The sequence below is a fragment of the Elgaria multicarinata genome, chromosome 1 (assembly GCF_023053635.1).
Source record: "Elgaria multicarinata webbii isolate HBS135686 ecotype San Diego chromosome 1, rElgMul1.1.pri, whole genome shotgun sequence".
Taxonomy (NCBI): domain Eukaryota; kingdom Metazoa; phylum Chordata; class Lepidosauria; order Squamata; family Anguidae; genus Elgaria; species Elgaria multicarinata.
In genome coordinates, this window is record NC_086171.1 from 148,508,116 (window position 1) to 148,530,464 (window position 22,349).

A 22,349-nucleotide genomic window follows, 5' to 3' on the forward strand; every position below is an offset into this window, starting at 1 on the left:
CAACCAACTCTTTGGATCCCAGTGGATGCCTGCAAACTATAGTCTCTCAGCATAATGCACAGCCATTGTAGATTATTGACTGTGCTGCTTTTAATCGAATGCTAATTTTATAAGGAGGAGTTGATATTTCAAGCATTAAAACTAAGTGGAAAAATATAAAGGTGAAAGTATCCGCATAGATGAAAGGCAAAGATTACAGCATATTAATCTGGTTTTGTTTCCCTGTGTGTGACAAACACTAAATAATAAATTGTGCTGTGATGTCTAGGTATATGTTAATTGTAGCAACATTTTAGTTAAGAATGATGTAATTGGTATTTATTGCTATTGTCTATTTTGCTGTACTAGAGCAGTAGATACAGCACAATCCCATCTACTCAGAATTAAGCCTTATTGAATCTATTTGGACTTACTTTTATGTGTGCATGGGTTGCAGCCTAAAAGTCTCAGTGACAGTAAGCTTTAAAGATTTTTATTTCACGCTTTTAACGAGACAGTTTAGAACATCTCAAAAGTTTAAAAATGCAAGATAAACAAGCAGAACCCCTTCTCATTTTCCATACTAGCCAGATTTTCTGACTGATTGCTGTTTGAGACTAATCTGCCATCGCTTGCTGCATTAGCTACAACAAACATTACATTTACATACCGATTCCATGTTTTGTTTTAGTGTAAATAAACTGTAATTATAGTAAATTTGGATGTCTGTTGACATGAGCTTGTATAAATCTGTATGTTTGCAATGGAAATGTTAATTATTATGTGTCATGATATTTTGTTAAAATTTAGATGTTTGGAAGGAAAAATGAATAGATCTGATGAATAATGGATATTTTCCTGCTGAAATTCATGAGGGGACTTCGTGGAGCTGAACTAGAACAAGACTACAAATTCTATACCCACTTACCTGGGGTTAAACTTTATTCAGTGGAACTGGCTTCTGAGTAAACATGTATAAGATTGTGCTGTAATGGAGCTGGCAAAACTGATTCCATAACCATAACTTGTTCTAAAAATGTTGCCTTGGATTCTGAATTCTCTTCTGTGAATGGAAGAGCTCCTTCCACCCAGGGCAGGGGGTCTTATCCAGTAGAGGCTTCTGTTGGAGAATGAGTGTGGGGAGGGCAATTTTCATGGATTTTTTTCTTCCTTTTTGCATGCTGTTCCAGAGGTTCCACCAATCCTCTGGAACATATTTTCAGAGGTGCAAGAACTGCATAGTGATGGAGGAATGGACAAAACTTTCCTTCCCCTCTTCTACCAGTGAGAGCATCCTTTGAGCAGACTTCCACTGAGGGAATGCTCCCACCAGAGCATTAGTTAGGATCAAAGCCATTGTTTTGTTTTCAGATACAAATTCATCTAATAAAGATCTGAAACAATCAATGTCAGAGTGTTATTGGATACTGTTCCCAACCACTGAAAATGTTTAGAATCTTCCATTTTATGTTGGGAACATTAGGGCTAAAACCAAAATACCTAAACACACAATGGGCATTAGTAGTCTGAAGGCTAAACATACTGTTCCTTGACTCCTGCTATGTCAGTCTTCCAGAAGCTGTTTGGAGGGTTACTTTCGTTCAGTGCAACTGAGGACTTTTGGCCCTCGCTTCCTTACACCGTTTGTTACTGAACAATATTTGCTTCTTCCCCTTAGGCCTCAATTCCACCTCCTTTCTTCTTCCCCATACTTTAAAACCTGGCTTTTCCTTGAGCCGTTTCTTTTCCTCCTCCTCCAAGCATTTACTGCTGTCTCCACCACCATCCCTGCTGCCAATATGGCTGCTATGAGAGTAGGCCCAACTTGTAAAGCCCAAGGCCCTCCCTCCATACCTGACTTTGTGTTTTTCTACCTGTATGCCTATGCAGCATGGAGCTACATGGGAGCTGTAATTCCCTGATGGCCTCATGCTCTTGGCCATGGTGCGGAAACATACTGTTTGGCTATTAAAGCTCGAGCTTTAAACATTTTTGAACTTTCAGAATTTTCTTCATGTCTACACTGCTTAAGCTTCAGTTAAAAAAAGAGAGCAAAATTGCTCTGGAAGACCTCTAGTAATAAACATTTCACTAACGTATTTGTTATATAGATAAAGCTCTTTAAAATATAATTCTGTTACAAGGACAAGCTGCATGTTATATGTGTATGGTAGTTTTCCCCTAATGATTGCCATGCACTTAATATGGGGCAGAAAAAAATCTCTTTGTACTATGAAAGGCTCTGGGAGGATATAACTAAAATAGAGATTTACATAAAGAGTTATAACATTTCGCTCTAATCCCAAAATGGTCAATTTTATCAACTGCTTTTGCTCTTAATTTTATGAGCAGCTATAGCAAAATGTGCCAATTTTTAAAGTTCTTGTTCAGTTTGAATCACCTAATAATTCGGTTCTTAGCAGGGAATATGTGAGGCATTGCAGGAATAGTGGTATGGAAATGGAGAAGTATACAGAATTGAAGCTCTCCTCTCTTGGGTCCTCAAAGCTTTACTCTGTCCTTCAGCATTCTATAACTTTTGTTGGCATTACTTTGATGTTTTGAAGCAGGCAGGCATATATGTGTCTAGCAACTCATTCGTTTTTGAAGTGGCTCTGGGACGGGGGAAAGAGACTGAAGATAAGATATTGGGTGTGGTTCATTTGCACAATAGTGGCTGTGGAAAATGGTGGAAAGACATGCAACTTCATGGGGGAAGGAAAGAAGGGGGAAAATGTATATTACTGCCAAGGCACAGATTAAATTTAATCATAAATGTAGCTATATCTTGCTTTTCCAAAGGTCAAGGTAGCCTCAAACAGAATAAAACGGAAAAAAATGAAAACTGCCAATAAATATTACAATATTATTAACAAGAGCAGTAGCAACAGAGCCCCCCAATCTCCACTTGATGATCATAGGCCTTCTGGAAGAGTTAGGTTTTGTGTCTTCTCTGAAAAGCTTAAGACCAGACAGTTTAGAATTTTATTAGGGAAATCCTTCCTCAGAGCAATAGCTGTGAAGGCCCTGTTCCTTGCCACAGAAGAACTCCCCTCACACAGCATGGATACGTGGAGCAGCGAGCATCCCACTGACTGTAGGCAGTGGTATAGGGAGGTGGAGCCTTTTAGATAGGCGGGGGCACCAATGGAAGCTCCACTTGAATTGCAAGTAGCTTCAGAGAGGTGATTTTTGGTGGTGGTGGTGGGGACACAGGGAGAGGGCAGTCCTTCTTCACAATTCCTCAGGGACTTTTTTTGATGGCTGCTATTTACATAACAAAAATATGGATGATAATTGCACTCATTGAATGAATGCCACTTTTGGTTTGACCCTATATGCCCAATTTCCCCCCTCAAAAGTCTTGTGGGCTTGCTTACTTGTCTGAGAAGCTGAGCTGTTGTGGAGCACTACTTAGAGTGAGGAGGTATGTGAATGAAGGGATGATTTACAAATATGTTTTAAGTTTTTGAAATCGGGTACAATCCTTATTTTTAGAACTACTATCCTGAGCCTTTTTGTGCTATTTATTTATTTATTGCATTTCTATACCGCCCAATAGCCGAAGCTCTCTGGGCAGTTCACAAAAATTAAAACCATTCAAAGTATAAAACAACAGTATAAAACCATACTATAAAATACAATATAAAAGCTCAACCAGGATAAAATCAGCAGCAGTGCAGAAATACAAACCAAAATACAAATTTAAAGCAGCAAAGTTAAAATTAATTTATAGACTGTTAAAATACTGAGAGAATTAAAAGGTCTTCACCTAGCATCTAAAAGAATATAGTGCAGGTGCCAGGCGAAACTCCTCAGGGAGCTCATTCCACAGCCGGAGTGCCACAGCAGAGTAGACCCTCCTCCTGGTAGCCACCTGCCTCACTTCCTTTGGCAGGGGCTCACGGAGAAGGACCCCTGAGGATGACCTTAGAGTCTAGGCAGGTACATATGGGAGGAGGTGTTCCTTCAGATAGTCTGGCCCCAAGCTGTTTAGGGCTTTAAATGTTAATACCAGCACTTTGAATTGGGCCTGGACCTGGAGTGGCAGCCAATGAAGCTGGAAAAGGACTGGCGTGATGTGGTCTCGTTGGCCAGTCCCTTTTAGTAAATGTGCTGCCCTATTTGTACCAGTTGAAGTTTCTGGACCATTTTCAAAGGCTGATTATAAATCTAAATGAATGATTATATCAGATGTGAACTTCAAACTCTAGATATAGAACAGAGCAAACACAAACACAGAGATATACAGAATGAGAGGTTAGCTGTGCGGGTGCATGTCTTAGAGCTGGACACTTAGTGCTGTTGGCTGAGAAATAGGACAATGAGGAGAAAAGAGGATCTGCATACAGTTCCCAACTTTCCTAATAGCTGATCTGCATTTCCCCTGATAGCAACCATTTTTCCAGTGTTGTGCATGACTCCCAACACGTGATAGATGGGGAACTGTACATATAGACCTAGATGTGGAGATCAAGCACTGAGAACTGTATAGGCAGCCCCTTGGGATGTGTAGCTTATTTCCTAGCAGGAGATGCTTGTGGAAACCTGCTTCCACCTGTGCATCACCCATGCTATGTAGGTTCATAACTAAGTGTCAAGATGCATAGTATTACAGTAGGAAAAAATGTTTAGGAAGAAAAATGATAGGTTGGCAGTGAATGCAATTTTACAGGAAGTGGTTCCTAATTTATAAATTTGCACATATGTACAAGAAATCTGTTCTGCCAGTATATATTCATTCCTTTCCCTTGGGGAATTGTGAGCATTCAGAAGAAAAAAATATCCTATTCTAGACTTTACTCTAAATACTTGAACCAAGTGTTAGTCTAAACTGGTCAAGAAGTGGGTGTTGATTTTTGCCACTCTGAAAATGTTTTAATGGGTAGCTTTATCAGAGACAAATCACTGATGCTCACTATGCCTTCATTAGGCAAGGTACTTTCTCTAACGCAGTGTTCCCACTTAGACAAATTAGAGTATAATCTAATTTGTTATCGCCTCTAACCAGCATAATACATATTGATTTAATTAAATAAAGGAGGACCAATTATTGTCTTGCTTTATACCACCAGAGATCGCATTTGAAATTGAAGCGTTTGCCATGGTGAACTTCAAATACATATTGTTGACCAACCCACTGTCTACCACGCTTGGGCTGCAATCATATGCATACTAACCTGTGAGTAAGTGCCATTGGACACAGTGGAACTTACTTCCAAGTAAACATGCATAGGACGGTGCAACAACACTAAAACAATGATATGCATTTGACAAATTGGGTTTAGCCCGTGAAAGCTCATGCCTTATTCATAAAACATGGGTGCCACAGACTCTTTTTGATATGAAATTAATACATTGTAGATATTTATTCATAGCAATTCTGCCAGAACAAGGAAAAATAGCCTACACATACATCAAGTATGAGTACAAACTCTATTTCTTACATTTACTCTAGTTTAAATGAATTTTAAAACATCTTCCAATTAGATTTTTCTGTTTTTATGAGGCAGAATTTACTAACACAACCAAATTTATCACTATGCCATACATTGTTTCCTTTTTTTTGGTCTTGTATTTCAATAAAACCAATACAACTCCCATTTAAAACTAAATGAATACTATAGCATAAGCATCATTATTCCATGCCTTTCATCAGGCCTGTGAAACAGACTACCCACAGACATGGTAACAGTTTCTGCATGCTTGAGTAACTCCCCAGGTATGCAGAAAATTATTAGCGTGTCGATTTTGAAAAATGAAACGGGGGGTGAGAAACTAAATGGCCAGGCAAGGACTGAGCATGCTCATTGCTCTCCAGGAGCTATAATTTTGAGGGCAGTTGTGTCAAGATATATTTCATATCCCACTCAGCTAACCATTTCAAAGTAATCAATTTAAAACAACAAGTCATCACATTAAAATAGCAGAACAATAGCAGAAGATAGTTAAACCACGTAAAATCCATATCAGCATGACAAAAACTGGTATCAGCGATAGGTCTTCAACTGGTGCCAAATGGATAACAGAAGCAGCACCAGGTGAGTCTCTCTGAGGAAGCCATTCCAAAGATGGTGCACCACTACTGAAGAGCCCTATCTTGGGTCACCACCCACCTTATCTCAGAAGGTTGGGAGGGTGGGAGAAACCTGAAGAAGACATTCCAATCTCTGAATGACCTCACCCAATTGTTTCATGTAGATGTTAAAACATCACGGAGAAACAAAGCAGAGCCCTGTGGTGCCTCAAAGCACAGCTGTCATGTAACCGAGCAGTAATCCCAAGAACCAGTCCCTGGGCAGGGGAAAAACAAAAAAGAATGAAATGGAAGGGATGAAGAGAACTGGTTTGCTCAAACCCCCAAAAGCTTATGACATCAGCTATAGAAATATTGTTAAGCAGTCTCATACTATGCCCTCCCTGACTAATTCTACTCTCTCAGTCCTGGATGCTATTAGCTTTTAACGACTCTCACCCCTTTAAAGTTGAGCATTGTTGTGTGGAGGAAAACTGCTTCCTCTGTTTGGGCCCTGCACGTGCTTAGTGTGTGACCGGCGTTTGCATAATTCCCCCCCCCCACTAGTTGAGACGCTACAATATTTATATGTAGACTATAGTATCTTTCAATACTACATAGTATCGATATAGTCTTTCCCAATATAGGCATGGAAATAATTGTTTCTGTTCTGTAGATGAAAAGGATGATTTATTTATTTATTTATTATTGCATTTCTATCCTGCCTTTTTTCCTCCACGGAACCCAAGGCTGTGTGTACATAATCCTCCTCCTCTCCACTTTATTCTCACAACAACAAACCTGTGAGGTAGGTTGGGCTGAGAGTCTGTGACTGGCCCTAAGTCACTCAGTGGGTTTCCATGGCCAAGTGGGTCTAGAACCCGGATCTCCTGATTCCCAGTCCAACACTTTAGCCACTACACCACACTGGCTCATAGTGTATATACACACACACACTCACACTCTTATAGTATCACAGCACATAAAGACTGTACATTATCATTGATACAACTGGCAGAAAGGCATTTTATAATTATCAGAAATAAAATAAATCATAGCATGCTTTTTTAATAGGCACATTTCTGTATGTGTGTTTATGATTGGTCGTGCATCTATGCTTTTATTTTCCGGATATAGTTTAAAACCTTGTGTTAAGTGAACATGTGTGTGAAATATTGCTGAGCATGGTAGTAATCACAGTTGGCTCTGTGTTGTGAAAATTCTGAAGAGTTAAAATGTAGCCTTCGATGCTTCAGCCACCTTAGGAGAGAAGGAGTTAACAGGTTAGCCCCCTTGGCCATTCTCCGCATGCTTCCTTGCCTTTAGGAGCAAAAAAGAAAGCGATGATAACATTGTGCCTGGACTTGTCTCTGTAGAGTTTAGGATACTCCTGGGGTTTTCCAGCTAAATGTAAAGCAAGCTAGAACATGCTCGCTCCTGATTTTCTTGTTTTTCTCTCAACCCTTTCAGTGCCCTGCAGGAATCATTAAATCAAAACTTCATGCTGATCGTCACCCATCGAGAAGTCCAGCGGGAGTACAACCTCAACTTCTCAGGAAGCAGTACCATTCAGGAGGTGAGTTCTGTCTCACAGCTGAAGAATAAATGTAGCTCATTATAACTAATGTTAGCTTTGTTAAAGAGGGCTTATGTATTCAGGCTGCAGACTTCCTTTTGTGTTTCGTTATTAAGTTTTTAGCTTTTAATTAACTGGAAGATTACTGTAGGTACATCAGATGGTGTGACCTACATATAAAATTTGCATTAATTTTAGCCCAAAGCAGTAGAATGCTCTGTAGCATGTTGCATTATAGTAGCAAAATGCATCGCCGGAGATGAGCTAGTGTCATCTAGTTAGGCTTTCTCTCTCTCTCTCTTATGCTGTTGTGTTTTCCTACATTTCCCCACATACTCCTTGTATCAAACACACTGCTGTCTTATTGCCTTGGCTATGGATGGAATGAGATGGATGAAATCGATTTAAAATGAGATGACTGTTATTCTCTAAAACAGCCAGCAAGGGGTGATGTTGCAAAGAAGAGTCCCTTGCAGATCTTTCATTGAAAGACAGATGTGCTCCCTGAAATTGTCATTGCCCTTTGCCTTAAAAAATTAAAATCCTTGTCTATTTCATAACCTTGTTGTATATCAGAAATCAAGCCATCAGCTTCCCTGCTCTTACTATGTAGGTAATTTCAACCCATTTGTAATACATTAGCAGATCCATTCCAAAAGCAAGTGTTTCTCTTGAATCTTTTCTTGGGATGTTAAACCAATCCACCCCTCCCACAAATTAAATACAGTGGCTGGAATCCAAAGAGGCCTGTATATGTGTAAAATGCATTGATGGCCATTTTTTCTCCTTCCAGCAGCAAGCCCTCACACTCTGTGGAGTGCAGGTTTAGAGGGCCTTTGTCTTTTGGGGGTACTTTGTTTGTGGGGGTTGCTGCTGGAAGGGGGCATCCGGAAAGCCCCTATGCACGTATTTCACAACTTCTTACTTTGAATTTCTTTTAGCACCAGTGCCCATAATACTAGAAGCCAATTTATGCTGTTTTGGCTCTTTCTAAGTTAGTTCAATGTAACTTCAAGAATACAGGTATTTTAATCTCGCTTGTGGATCAGTGTTTGCAGGTACCAAAATGCAGTTTTGTAGCTTACAAAACATTAATTAATATTTGTTTTGTACCTATACTTAGAGGCTAGCGAATTGCAAATGAATAATACAATTGCTTTTTATTGGTCCAGAATGGCCCCCAAGAAATAAAATAATAGGACCAAATGATTACATCTTATCATGTTGCTTCCAAGAAACCATAGCGATTGCATGTAATGCAGTTACAAAGAAGCTAAATTTAGAATTCCAATGAAGAACCACATTCCAAATTAGTAATTAGAATAGATATGTGTTATTGTTCTACTCAACCAAGTGATGGAAAATTGTCTGCCATTCCTAAACATAAAGTGAAATTGCTCAGCACTATTATCAAGGGTTGAAAAATGGGCATTTTGAGCTAAAATTCCCATATCTACTACCTGCACCTATATTAGTAGTATTCAAATAGGTAGTGGGTTTTGCCCAATTCTCCCCTCTCAGCCCGCCAGTGCTGCTTCAAATAGCAGAGAATTTAAAGTCATTTGTGTTGTGGAATGAAGCAGGCTGCTTTTCAAAGAAATAAAAAAGAACATCCCTGTGTGCAAAAGGAGCTCGTAACTGAACTTTCTTTGGTATTTCTGTTCAAATTTGAATGTAGCTTTTGAACGTTAGCTGTTAAACTCGATTGCCTTTATGAAAGGGAAAGTTAATCATATATGAAACATTTTTATTTGAAGCTTCTGGTAAACTTGTCTTTCCTCTGTTTTCAAAAGTTTTTGACAAATTAGTGGTTTATCTATGCTTTCACTTATATATTTCAGTAGTAAATTAACTTCATGTGTGAATTTCATTTGTCAACCACCAGAGGGCAGGAAGGACTATTCAGTTATTCTATAAAAGTACCATCCAATGTTTTCAAATTAGTTTCCCGTATATTAACAAAAAGGAGTATAATGGCTGAGTTATTGTTTGATTTACAGATAATTGGCATATTGCGTGAAGGAGACTTAATTTCACCCTTTAAAATTAAACAGGGAGATTTAAAAAGACATAAAATATTCATTAATGTTCAGTGATTATAAAGCAGTGGCATATATTTATTTTACCTTTATTACTGTTTCGATGGGAAAATACTGCAAATATTTCAGAAATCGAGTTGGCCATACTGACAAGTTGAAATGTTTAAGCAGTGTTAATGCAATCTACTCACACCTGATATCCTATGCAGAAAGATTCAAAATGTCTACATCAATTATTAAAGGAAATACTTAACATTCTAGAAATGTTTCAGGGCTCACTACAACTACTGGATGCAACTGTCTCTCCAGACTCAGTTGCTTGGACTATTTAAGCGTATTTTACTGCTTCAATGACTTGCAAGCAACATTAACAATATTTTTCCTGTCTTTTCCAATTAAAATAGTATCATGAATATTTTTTCAATGAGCTAGTGAAGAATCTGTTAAGGTTATTGAAAACCAGTGAACATTACTCTCCTAGTTAAAAGCCCTTTGATTTTCGTTTGGAGTGTACATTGAGAAGCTACTGAAACAGCAAGTTGATTTAAAAAGAAATCCTGATGTATTGAATAAGAATAGAAGGGTGAATTAAAAAAAAAAACTAAGAAAAACCTGCATGAGGGTTTCTTCTGCTCCTGGTTTGGTGCTATAGTGCTATAACAGAAATGCAGCAAGCATACTTGAAAAAAACCCCCCACAAAAAACCCATATGTATGTTATGACAGAACCCTATGGTAACATTATGCAGTGATGTATAGCCAGTGCTGATCCTGATATGAAACCAGCCTAGACTGAAGACTCAAGTGCAGGTCTCTTGACTGTGGATTCTTCCATGCAGACTCAGCCTAACAATACAGATGGAATGAAACCATTCAGTCCTTTTCTGTCATCCTACACTCTGTCTTATTCTCCCCCTTAATTTCAGAGTGTCAGGATTTAGGATGTTGTATATGTTGCATTTTTAAAAATACCTCCCCCTTCCATTGATATGATAGGATTTAATTAGCAATGTATGATGGTAAAATGAAACCTCAGTTAATGCAGAATCTCTACTGTAGACTTAAACAAAATGAATATGAACTGGGTGAGGGAGTAGGAGAGATTACTTTGGAAACAATTATTTCATGTTCGCTTACATTGCAAATTCATCCGTGTCACAGGAATCAAATGTGAAACTCTGGCAGTAAGTGACTCTTGACCAGATAGTATATCAAGGACAATCTTGTCTCTTAAAACTTCAGTTTAGATTACTCAGTTTTGCTGTGATAAAATCCTGTATTTTAATAAAAAAAATGAATTAAAATGTTTATAACTGGGGACACAGATGGGAACTTTTAAATTTAAGAATCTTGGTTCAAACTCGTTTACATTTATCAGTTAGTACAATAATCCTTGCTATATCATAGATTAAATAAAAAAAGTTTGGGCATACAAAAACAGCCTGTTTCTATCCTTTGTTATAGTTCTTGTGGATCAAGCATAATAATTGCAACTGCTGCAGTGGAATCCTATGCAAGACAAAAAGTAGCACAGAGCTAGTTAGCCTATATAATCCTGTTGCTGCACTAGGTGTCTAGTGTTGCAATTATGAAGCCATTTTGATTGCCCTTAGGGTTAGAGAAAGAAGGGAGTGGTCCTGATGAGCAGTCTCAACCTTCTCTTTAGCTCTTGACCCAAACACAAGGCATTGCATCAGTGCTGTAAGTCTGGCACAATAAGACTGGGCATAAATATGTGTCACAGGCATTAGTGAAAGATATATGGGTGAGTCTATTTTGGGAATAGGGTCTGTATTTTAAATAACTCTAAATTTGAATGTGTGGGAGTTCAAGAATGACATTATGTTTTACCAGATTAATATTGTGTAATGGCATAAAGTTGTGGTGTTCAATGTGTTTTGTGTTCAGGGGCTCCTGACAGTGAAACTCTTTCCTTGGAGGTCTTTGTATTTTTTTAAATTTACAAATATGCATACTGATATCGTAATTCGATTTCTTTAAAGCTGAATTAATTGTTTTATGTGAATGTTCCACACTGACTTCTGGAGTTGTTAAAACAACAGTAAAGAAGGAAGCCAAAACAGAAATACCTGAAAGCATACCTTAAAAGAGATGTTTTGATTTTACATTAAACTGGAGCATCTTTTATTTTGTTAAGTTCTTTCAGTCTCTGTAGGGGAAAGTAATAAAGCTTTTGAGTTCATTAAGAATTGCTTGAGATTTGCAGGTGTATTTAAAAATTGCTAGTAAGATAAACTTCACATGACTAGATCATGTGAAATACAAATATATGTTGAATACAGTGCAAGCATGTATTTCACTTGTGGTGGGATGTCACTTTTTAAAAACAAATATGAAGTTATAAAGGAACCAGATCTCTTGGGAGCTCAATTGGTTAGTATCTACAAAAGGCTGTGCTTGAAGGAGGAAATATACTCTGTAGCTGATCCAAACTTAGAACAAGAGCACAGAAAAAGCAAAAAGTCCTAAGTGGAACCATTCCAAGTGGGGTCACAACAGGAATCACATGAAGGACAGTTTAAAATGTAAATACATATAAGGGTGAGATCAGTAATTCAGTCTAGCCTCTCTAGTAACTGTTCCTGCCTTGTCATGAAGAATTTTGCTGTTCTTGGAGCCCTTTTCATGCTGCTCCAAAGACGATTGGATAAAGAAACCAAGTGAAGCAGGTCAGAGGATCCCCAGATCTCTGGATCATTACATATTACAAAATGGCATTTAAGCAGTTAGGGAGAAATGGCTTAGACCAGATTTCCCCAACCTTGTTCACTCTACATGTTTTTGACCAACTCTCGTCAACCCCAGCCAGCATGAACAAAGACTAAGAATGGTGGGAGTTGTAGTCGAAAATATATCTGAAGAGCACCAGGCTGATCTAGACCATCTTTGAAGCAGGTGGACAGATAGTCCCTCATAGGCCATGCTCCAATGCATTTGGAATCTGCTTTCCTGGTTCAGTTGGTGGTGGACATGGCCTAAGGAGAGACGTGCATTAGGGTGCCAACATAAAAAACTCACTTTACACCATGCCAGTCCAGTGTTTATACCAAATTGGAGGCTTTCTGCTTTACCTTGTCATGTGTTATGTCTTTGGAGTGTAGGGGATTGGTTCTTAAGATTATATCCTGGAATTTAACAAGATTCAGTGGGGCAAGTTCCTAACATTACTGCGTTTGAAGAAGAACAGGAAACAAACTCTTCATTGTGATCCAACATCTGCTTGAAAAATGGCTAATAGAACCAATCCCGAATTAACAGAAGTACTCCATAGCCTTAATATTTTTAATAGTATCATTGCATAATGGGATGTGCGAACCTTGTTTAGACCTGAAGAGTCTGATGAAACATTTCCAAATGATGATACTTCATTGTTAGAGCCTTGCAAAATTGGGATTTAATTGCCCCCATCTGTTTATCTGAGGAGTGCCTTCCCATTCTGTTTAGGATTGTGTATGGTCCCAGACACTCATAGGATGGGATATCTGTGTTTAGCTGGGCAACAGGGCCCAGGTTTGTTTCTTTTTCCCAATGTACAGTATTTTTTACAAGAACAGAGTTAATGGCCGCCTCCACCTTAACAAAGTTGCTAAAGATAGGTAAAAAAAGCTTCTGGGCAACACTCAGCTGCCTCAAAAAACAAACATTTGTAATTAAAGTCAGAATTGTTCAACACAAAGTCAGTTCATAGTTTTTATGGGAATAGTTACCCTGACTCAGCTGGTTTTGTAAACCTATGGTAGACTAAGCTAAAATTGGGGTCTTTACCTGGCTAGGAACAGCTTCTTTGTAGTGGTGTCCCCAGGACTATAGAATGACTTTCCTTGACATATGAGGTTGCAGTTCTTTGGCTGTTTTGCAGGAGGATTGCAAGATTTTTTTTCACTGGCAGGCTGTGTGGTTAAAGGTTATGAACTGAGATTGGGGAATTGGAAGATAGAAAACCTTCTGTTCTATTGTGCATGTTTTTAGGGAGTTATTTTGGTACATAAACAACACATATACTATACATGTCTACTCACCCGTTGTATAATTATTTATTTATTATCCATTTATATCCCACCTTTCAAGATACAAACCTTTTCAAGGCATCTTATAAATAATACAAAGCTACATTAATAAAATACATTAAACCTTATTAAAATATAACAATTCATTAGGATCCATCCCAGAGGGCAGTTGGTGGCAATAGCCCTGTGGGAGCAGGCGAACTAGAGAAGGCTCTGAGAGCTTTTTTGCCTCCTTCTTTCTCTGGGATTCTTCCCACAGGACAGTTGGCTGTAAAGACCTGTTGGGGTGGGGGAGAAGGGGAATATGCTATTATAACCATTTGAGGTTGTCTACCAATTTTCATTCTGGCAGCTTCTAGTAAAAACAGTCCAACCTCCTTGTCTAGAGATTTTGGGTGTCTTTAACTTTTGACAGAAAAGCTCCCCACTTTGGATATCATAATCAAGTTACACTGAATGAATCAACCTTTATCATATCCAGAGCTGGGAGAGAATTTTGTAGAGGCACCTTATCTTTGCATGTTTAACAATGAAACCACTTCAGTTAGGAATAACCAGATAGTGCCCAAAAATTCTAGTATGTAAAAAATAATAGCAACAAACATGCCCAACGCCACACCATCCATCAATGGAGGAACCTTAGCATGCCCCCCCTCATATTAGCCCTTAACTAATAGGCAATGACTATTAGTTCTGATGGCTGTATATTCCCTCCTGGTATTGGAGGCTGTATGCCTCTGTATGTCAGTTGCCAGAGAACTTACATGTCCTAGCTCTGGGCTTCCCACAGGTAGCTGGCTGGCCACTGAGTGAACAGAATGCTGGACTAGATAGCCCTTTAGATTGATTCAGCTTGGCTCTTCTTACTTATTTATTTATTTATTTATTTATTTATTTAATTACATTTATATACCGCCCCACAGCCGAAGCTCTCTGGGCGGTTTACAACATTTAAAAATAGTAAACATTAAAAGTATACAATTTAAAAACACACACACACACACACACATAAAAAACAGTATAAAAACAACAGTATCCATTTAAAAACAACAATTGTGGGGTCCATTAAAAACAAATTTAACGTTGTTAAATGCTGTTAAAATGCTGTTAAAAATGCCTGGGAGAAGAGAAAAGTCTTGACCTGGCGCCGAAAAGATAACAATGTTGGCGCCAGGCGAGCCTCATCGGGGAGATCATTCCACAGTCGGGGGGCCACCACTGAAAAGGCCCTCTCCCTTGTTGCCATCCTCCGAGCTTCCCTTGGAGTAGGCACTCGGAGGAGGACCTTAGATGTTGAGTGCAGTGTACGGGTAGGTTCATGTCGGGAGAGGCGTTCCATCAGGTATTGTGGTCCCAAGCCATGTAGGGCTTATGTGCTTATGTGCTTATGTCTGAAGAAAAAAGCTTGGGGTTCTACTATGTGCAAGGATTTACTAAAATCAATGCCCACCCAACCTGGGATTAATCAGAGCTGGTTAAGAATAATAGTGATTTTTGGTATTATGCATTGATGATAGCTGGAAGCTAGTCAAGAGCTTTATTCTGCTTAACATGTTAAAGCCAAAAGTTAGAGACACCTTGAGTTAGTATCAGCGAGCTTAGTAAAAAAAGGATATAACTTTCTGTTTGGACTAGAAAATCAGTTTTTCAAAAGTTGAGAGGGGACTCTGTCTTGCCCTGGTGGGATCTGTTTGTAGCTTCCTCTTTTCTTTTTTGCCAGGTGAGGCTAGTTTGGATCCAAACCATTTTGGGGTGTTCTTCATTTTCTGTATATATGCAGTTATATGCAGGGTGATTCTAGTGCTAGCTCAGTTAGCAGATCCAATGTTGCTGAACTTGTTGAAGCTGAAAAGTTCTTCCCTTTACATTTGCCAATAAGTTTAAAGGGGAATCCCTTTAAGCAATGGCTACCTCTCTGAGCTGATTACTGTAGAGCCGAAAGTGTGCTCTTCAAAATCTGCTTCTGAATTGGGCACATTTGGGAGGAGCTCTTTGAGCCTTCCTCTTGCTTTGCTGTGCCTTGTACACAAATATTTATCTCTGTTCTCTTGATCTTCCAATTTAAGTTGTAGATCTTTGATAATTTTGATTAGGCTCTCTACTTCGTATTGCTGTTCCAATACCTTGCTTATGGCTGAACTAACAGTTAGAAAGTTCTGCAGTGAACTCATCCAGTTTGCTGTCTAGAGGGAGTAAGGCCAGTTTGCTGTGAGACCACATCAGAACTGAAGGGTCCACTGATACATTCAAATCACCAGTTATTTTGGTTCCATTCTTGATCCTTGCAATGCCATATTTAATCCATCATCATTTCCCTAGCACTCCTAGGTGCTTTAGTGGTTTTGTGATGGAAAATAAGCTCAGACACTTTGTTCTTGCTGCGTATTAATTCTCTGCTGAATTGCCTTTTTAGCAGTTTAGGTGAGGTTTTTGTCATCTACTATTCTGATATCTCAAGATGAATAAGTCTGGCAGATTGAGAAACATGCCAATTAAGATGCCATCTTGCCCATTGACAGGCCACGGCCCTATGAACAAACAGGAAATTTCCATGCAAACAAATTCAGATATACTGTTCTTCAACTACTAAATAGCCAAGAAACATGGAGAGATATTCTTCATGGCTCCAACTGTTCGTGACAACTGTATCCCAGATATCTCTTGAGCTTGTAATCCGAACAGTAGTAAGGAGGGTTAAAATGATAAGGACATTGTGTTCAAGTTCTAAGCATTGCACTTTTCATAGAATGGTACGGCTCACTGGGGCGTTAGGTACAAATAAAATTCCCATCATGCTGAGGGAGAATGCTTAAACCAATGAGTTATACAACTCATTGGTTTAAGCATTATGCTCTTGCTTGCAATGGGCCACTGGAGTTGTGTGTTCAGATTCAGCAGGTTGCCGTGTTGAGGAGGGCTACTGTATTTTTTGGGAAGGTGTAGTAAATAATTAGTAATCTATAATGTTAATATGAAACATCAATTAATGTGGGTTCTCTAGACGTTGTGTAGTTGGGCACGGGGTGTGGTGGAGAAACAAAAACGAAATCACAGACTACTTACTTAGGGACAACAATATTCATAGCTGCCATTCTGAGATTGGTTTTCTCCAGATAGGATGCATAGACTAGGCCATATTGGATTTTGTACTTGGGTTCACTACACAGTTTTCATCAGCTAATGCAGACTTTAGGAACAGGGTGCTACAGAGGAGGGTGTTTTCATAGGAATATTTCATTCTCTTTTGGAATTGTGTAAAAGTAGCATATATAGAGCAAAATGGAATATACTTATAACTTATATAACACTTCTGAATGTTTAAAGGGCTTCATGTGCATTATCTTGTCCTCTAAGGTAGGTCAGCAAGGGATAAGCATGCACTCTAGATGCCTAGAGTGGGTACCCATAATTTTGTACTCTGGATCATCTAATGCAGATTTACTTTTGTACTCACAGTCATAGGCAAATGCTTTCATCTCGACAGATTTTGTTCATGTTTATGGATGACCAAAGACAGTATGCTAGTGATTATGAGTAAAGAACTGGGATGGAAATTCTAGATTAAATGTGTATGATGATGTGCTTTTTTATTCATCCTCCAGCCTGTGTACCAATTACTATCCTTAATGTATCTAGTATTTTTACATGACATCATTAACCCTAGGAGATATTGAGAGGTTTGGGGGAGGCGGGGAGAAAGAGAGGAACAGTGTGATTCTTTGACTCCTATGAAAGATATTTGAAACTCTTAATATCTTAAAAATGGTGTTGGAAAAGTTGTACAACACCAAAAGCAGAAATTATAAATACATTGGTGATAGAAAGAGCCTCATGTGCACATTAAAAGTGCTTCTGAATGAATAAGTCTGGCACCTGGGTTCCCCCCCCCTTGCAAATTCTCCTTCTGGTAGCAGCCCCTTCTGTCTACATGAATGCTGCTTGAAAGGCTCCCCAGACCTTCAGAGGAGTGGTAGTTTTGAGGGTGAAATGAATGTGGTAGGAAGGGGTGACTGAAAAGGCCCCGTGCACACCTGAAAGGTGTTTATGGTTCTATGGATCCCTGCCATTGGCTAAAGAGGCTATAGACCTAAGATCTATTGATCTGAGCAATGCTAGGCTGTCAATATAAAGTAGCTCTAGCTAATAACATTTAACAGTGGGGAGTGCTTTGTTTTTATTTATAACACAACAATAGATTTAAAATTATTTCTGTGCTTGCTTTTTATTAGCTTCCTTTGTTATTAGATGAGTGCCAGAAATGGAATACACAAAACTGTGATATATAATATAGGCAAATTTCTCTCATAGAAAATATGGATGTTTGCAACAACAACAAAACAATTTATCTATTGAGAACTAGTCCTAATTTATACACAAAATAATCAGAAGAAGGTTGTCCCACTTTCCTCCCTTTTTTGAGATTTTGAGAAACTACATACAGCTTCTGGGTAAGAAAGAGCACTTAAACGCAAAGGCTATGGCCCAGCTCCAAAGACTATGGTCCAGAACACACACAGTAGCCACAGCTGTGTGCACACTCACATAAGAACTGTATATTACTGGCCAGCTGCTCAGCAAGAGGAAAGAGCATGTAGGACTAAGCATTGTTCCCCATGCAAAACAGCTGGTTTGAAGTATTTATAGTATCCAAATGAAGCTGCGTGTACACGGCTCCTGCTGCTGGATCTGGCAATGAAATTGAGTTAGCAGCACCTGGTTTGTGTCCAATTCCCATCCAGTTAGGGATACATGTGCAGAAGCTTGTATCCACAAGTACATGAACTCCTAGCTTAATCCCAGATATAACACTACACACAAAGTTTATAATAATGTTAATAGACTTTACTAAATAACTGCGTAGAAAGTTATTTCTAGAACTGCTTAAGTCAAAAGTAAGATTTAGTTTGATTTGTATGTGTAAACTCTTCCTTTCTTTATTGATAATATTTTGATTAGATTAACACTCTCTTAACATCAGTTATACACTTACATTTTCATGTATTTGATTTTTTTTATTGACTGACCAGTGCTAATGTCTTTGTGTTTTATGGCTGGGATCCAAAAACCTAGGGAAATCTGAGTTTTCCATTGAACAGCAGCTCCTCGCCCCAATGCCATATCACAAATTGTTTTTGAAAGTCTCCTCAGTTTCCAAAAGGGGTATCCACTTGGCATGGGGAGCTGTTGTTAAAGTCTAAACTCTTTTGGGCTCATTGTTTTTATCCTGGCCCATGTTTGTAACACTTGGGTGAAACCATCATTTTTATTAAAATCATTATTTTAGAATATGTTAGATGATAAAACATAGAACAAACTTCCTTTAAAAAACAAAACAAAACAAAGCTTGGAACATTGAAAATGTTCTTTGTGAACTGAATGGACTGTGGGACGATTTAGAATTTATTATGCACAGGAACTAATATTCAAAGCTCACATTTTAAGAATTCATAACTGTGAAACACAGTATAAGGATTAGGGAACTGCGACATACAACATAGGAAGTTGTTGCTTTAAAGATCTATATACAAGGATAAAAGGGGAATTTTCCCAATATAACAGCCTTTGGATGTGGCCTTCAGTTATCTTACTATGCAGCAATTGCATATGAAAGAGAATATATTAGTATTTTGTAAACTAGTATCACATCGCACAGCAGGTAAGAAAAGGAACCTTGTAGGTAATAACAAGTTAAAAGAGATCTACTGTGTGTACCTATTCCAACGTGGCAACTCCAAAGACAATATACTGATGTCTGGATGTCATTTAGTGTGTAAAAGATGTATGTAGCCATGATTCCTTATGGATTTTTAAAAATGCATTAACTGAAACAATGAAGCTGATAATGATGAAAGACCCCTTTTCTAATAATAAAAAAATTCACTCCTAATTATGAGATGTAGCACTGTATTGCTAGAATATGTTTCATAACCTGTTAATTCGTGTTGTTGATGTCTTCGTAAAGCATAGATTTAAATAAACCATTTCTAGTTATCAGAAACTAATAAACCAGGACATATTTATATGCAAGAAAAGGCAGAGAGTAAATAATTGCACTGGTGACCAATACTGTAATAATCCTGTTTTACAATATGCACTTGACAGGTTGTAATAGTGCTAATTGAAGAGACTAATTCACACTTGCTTCATTCTATTCAAAGGCAAAATCAGCAGCTTGTTTTGCTTTTGACCAGATGGTCCTGATGAACACCTACTGTGCACTTTAAGTGCTTTACTAGAATTACAAAGGCTGGGGGGCTGCGTCCAACTCGGAATGATTTGAGAAGAAGAGGGGGAAAAGCCCCTTCGGTGCTCAATGGATTTGGTGCAACTAAATTAATTCTAGTGGGCCCATTACACATTGAGCCCCCTTTTCAAAGTCCTGAGCCTCCTCGTTTGTTCTGTAGCAACGAGAAAGTGAAAGGCAGATTACTGCAAACAGAAATAAAAAAAAAGTGCTCTGAAAGGGAGAAAAGAGGCCTTGAAGCCTTTTCATATCATTTTGGGTTTTTCAAGTGCGTTATTTTTGGGAAGGTTGGACGACTGAAAAGCCAATTGGAGTTTTTTTGTTTTAAAGTGCGCTATTTAAGTACCATGAATATAAAAGCAAGAGCAACAGTTGACTGAGTTTACTGTGGTAAAGCTTTGTGTCCCAAGGATGAATCAAATTCATTATAGTCAGCTCTTTGTATTTTAATATGAATGTGAGGTTAGTTTCACAAGACTGTGTCTGTTTGGGATAATTATAATTTAATATTTTTTCCAATAAAGTTATCACTGTAGAGGTCTGAAATTCCAAACAAAAGCCAGATTTTTTTTATTATTTTTTTAAAAAAAACTGACTTTGAAGCATCCAAAGACTTTAAAACTCAAAAGAACGCTGATTTCCAAAGAAAAGAGAGGCCTTTTCCAATAGCATTGAAGCAGAGATTATTATAACTAATTAGAAGTCACACATCTGTTAGTCTTTGGTTTGTGAGCACTTTTGTATCTGTCGTGTGTGGAGAGAGTGATATATATATATATATATATCGCGCATACACACATATGCATACATACCTATATATGGTGTGGGTGCGTGTACACACACACACATGTTATATAAAACACACACACAGTGTCCTGCGCATTGTTGCCTATTTTGGGGGGGCTATTTCTATAAATACAAATGCAAATGTCTAATTTCGGTTTTGTAATTTCAGTTGAAATCCTATAAGCACTTACCTGGAAGCAAGTTCTATTGAAATCAATGGGACTTATTTCTGAGTAGAAATGCGTAGGATTGTGTTGTTAATGTTACCAAACCATAGCCATGTAAGTTGTTTTTGGACATGCAAAGAAATTCAATTTTAAGTCATTGCATTGGTGTGTGACTTTTTAAAAAAATGGCAACTCAGTGATTGTAAATTGGGCCCTAATTTTGTTAATCACTTTTACAGAACTGTAATTAAAAAACAAAGCCATTATTGTGATTAATCACAAACTTTTGAAGTGTTCTTTACTGCAAGCCCACTAATATAATGCTCACTATTGAAAAAGTTTGAAATGATTAAAAATAAGTAAGCAACTGCAATTCACAAATATACAAGGTGATCACATTAACAATACTTATGCCATTTTCTTTGCAAATGAATGTATGCTCAGATGAAATAATGTGTAAAGATTAAATATAATTGAATAGAAACTTTGAGATCTAAGTTTTTATAGCATTCTATCTCTGAGTAAGATTTTCATTGGCTATTTAAATTTTGTAAATATATAAAAACTTTAAATTGAAGAAAAAGTGTGCTTTTCATCTTGCATGAAATAATGATTTCTCAATTTGTCTGTTTTGGTATCTTTTTAAAAGTCTGTGAAATAGTTATAATATCTGGGGATGGAGAGGAGAAGGTAGGAGAAAAGATAGAAAAGGGGTTAATTCTTAATATACAACTAAAATGAAGGGGGAAAGCCCCACTCTTTTTCCCCTCTAGTAATATTGGTGTCTTTTATGCCATTTTAGGTAAAGATGATTAGCCTTATTAATCTGGTCATTTTTCACCTTGCCTTTTAAAAGCTGATTTGAGAAGATGACTTTGTACCATCAAACAATCCAATTATATTGATAAGTAGGGAAGTGCTAATGAACTGTTAACTCTGGCAAAAGTTTTCTGTAAACCTGTGTTAAAAATAATTGCCAATTCAAAAGTATTTAAGACGTATTTTAAATTGCTTTAAATCTTAAAGTGACTTCACATATCATGTATACTTTAAATATAGCTGTACATAAGAAAGAATAAACAAATGTAAAAACAATATGGTTACAGTGAACTGGAAAGGAATATTCCACAATGTAGTGAGGCACTAAGTTTTTTTAAAAAACAAAACAAAATGGAGGAGCACTTTAAGACTACTTCTTAAAATACTGTTGACTCATGATTTTAAAACATGTTATCTTTTTAGTAGATGAGAATAGTACCACAGTTGTTTCATACATAGAATATGTACTGCTGAATATGTGATATTTAAAATGCTGTACCTACTGTGTTTTAATGATATTGGGGCAATTCACAGGTGAGATGCACTTCAGTGTGGCTGTATCAGTGTAAGTGTTCTGTAACTTACCATTGTAACATATTTACAGTTATAATTTAATATCACTTTCTATCTGATCTGAAGAAAGCATTCTAATATGTTCTTCATTTGTGGCCTGGATACTGCCTCGGTTTAAACCAC

The 22,349-nt window shown here is 37.8% G+C and overlaps 1 protein-coding gene across 1 annotated transcript in view; it reads left to right on the forward strand.

The window, feature by feature from the left end:
• FAF1 (Fas associated factor 1) overlaps positions 1 to 22,349 on the forward strand; it is a 201,166-nt gene that overhangs the window by 45,617 nt on the left and 133,200 nt on the right. Inside the window, exon 7 of the mRNA XM_063139063.1 lies at positions 7,466 to 7,571. Within this exon, the coding sequence (XP_062995133.1) occupies positions 7,466 to 7,571 (106 nt within the window). The remainder of the gene's footprint in view (positions 1 to 7,465; positions 7,572 to 22,349) is intronic.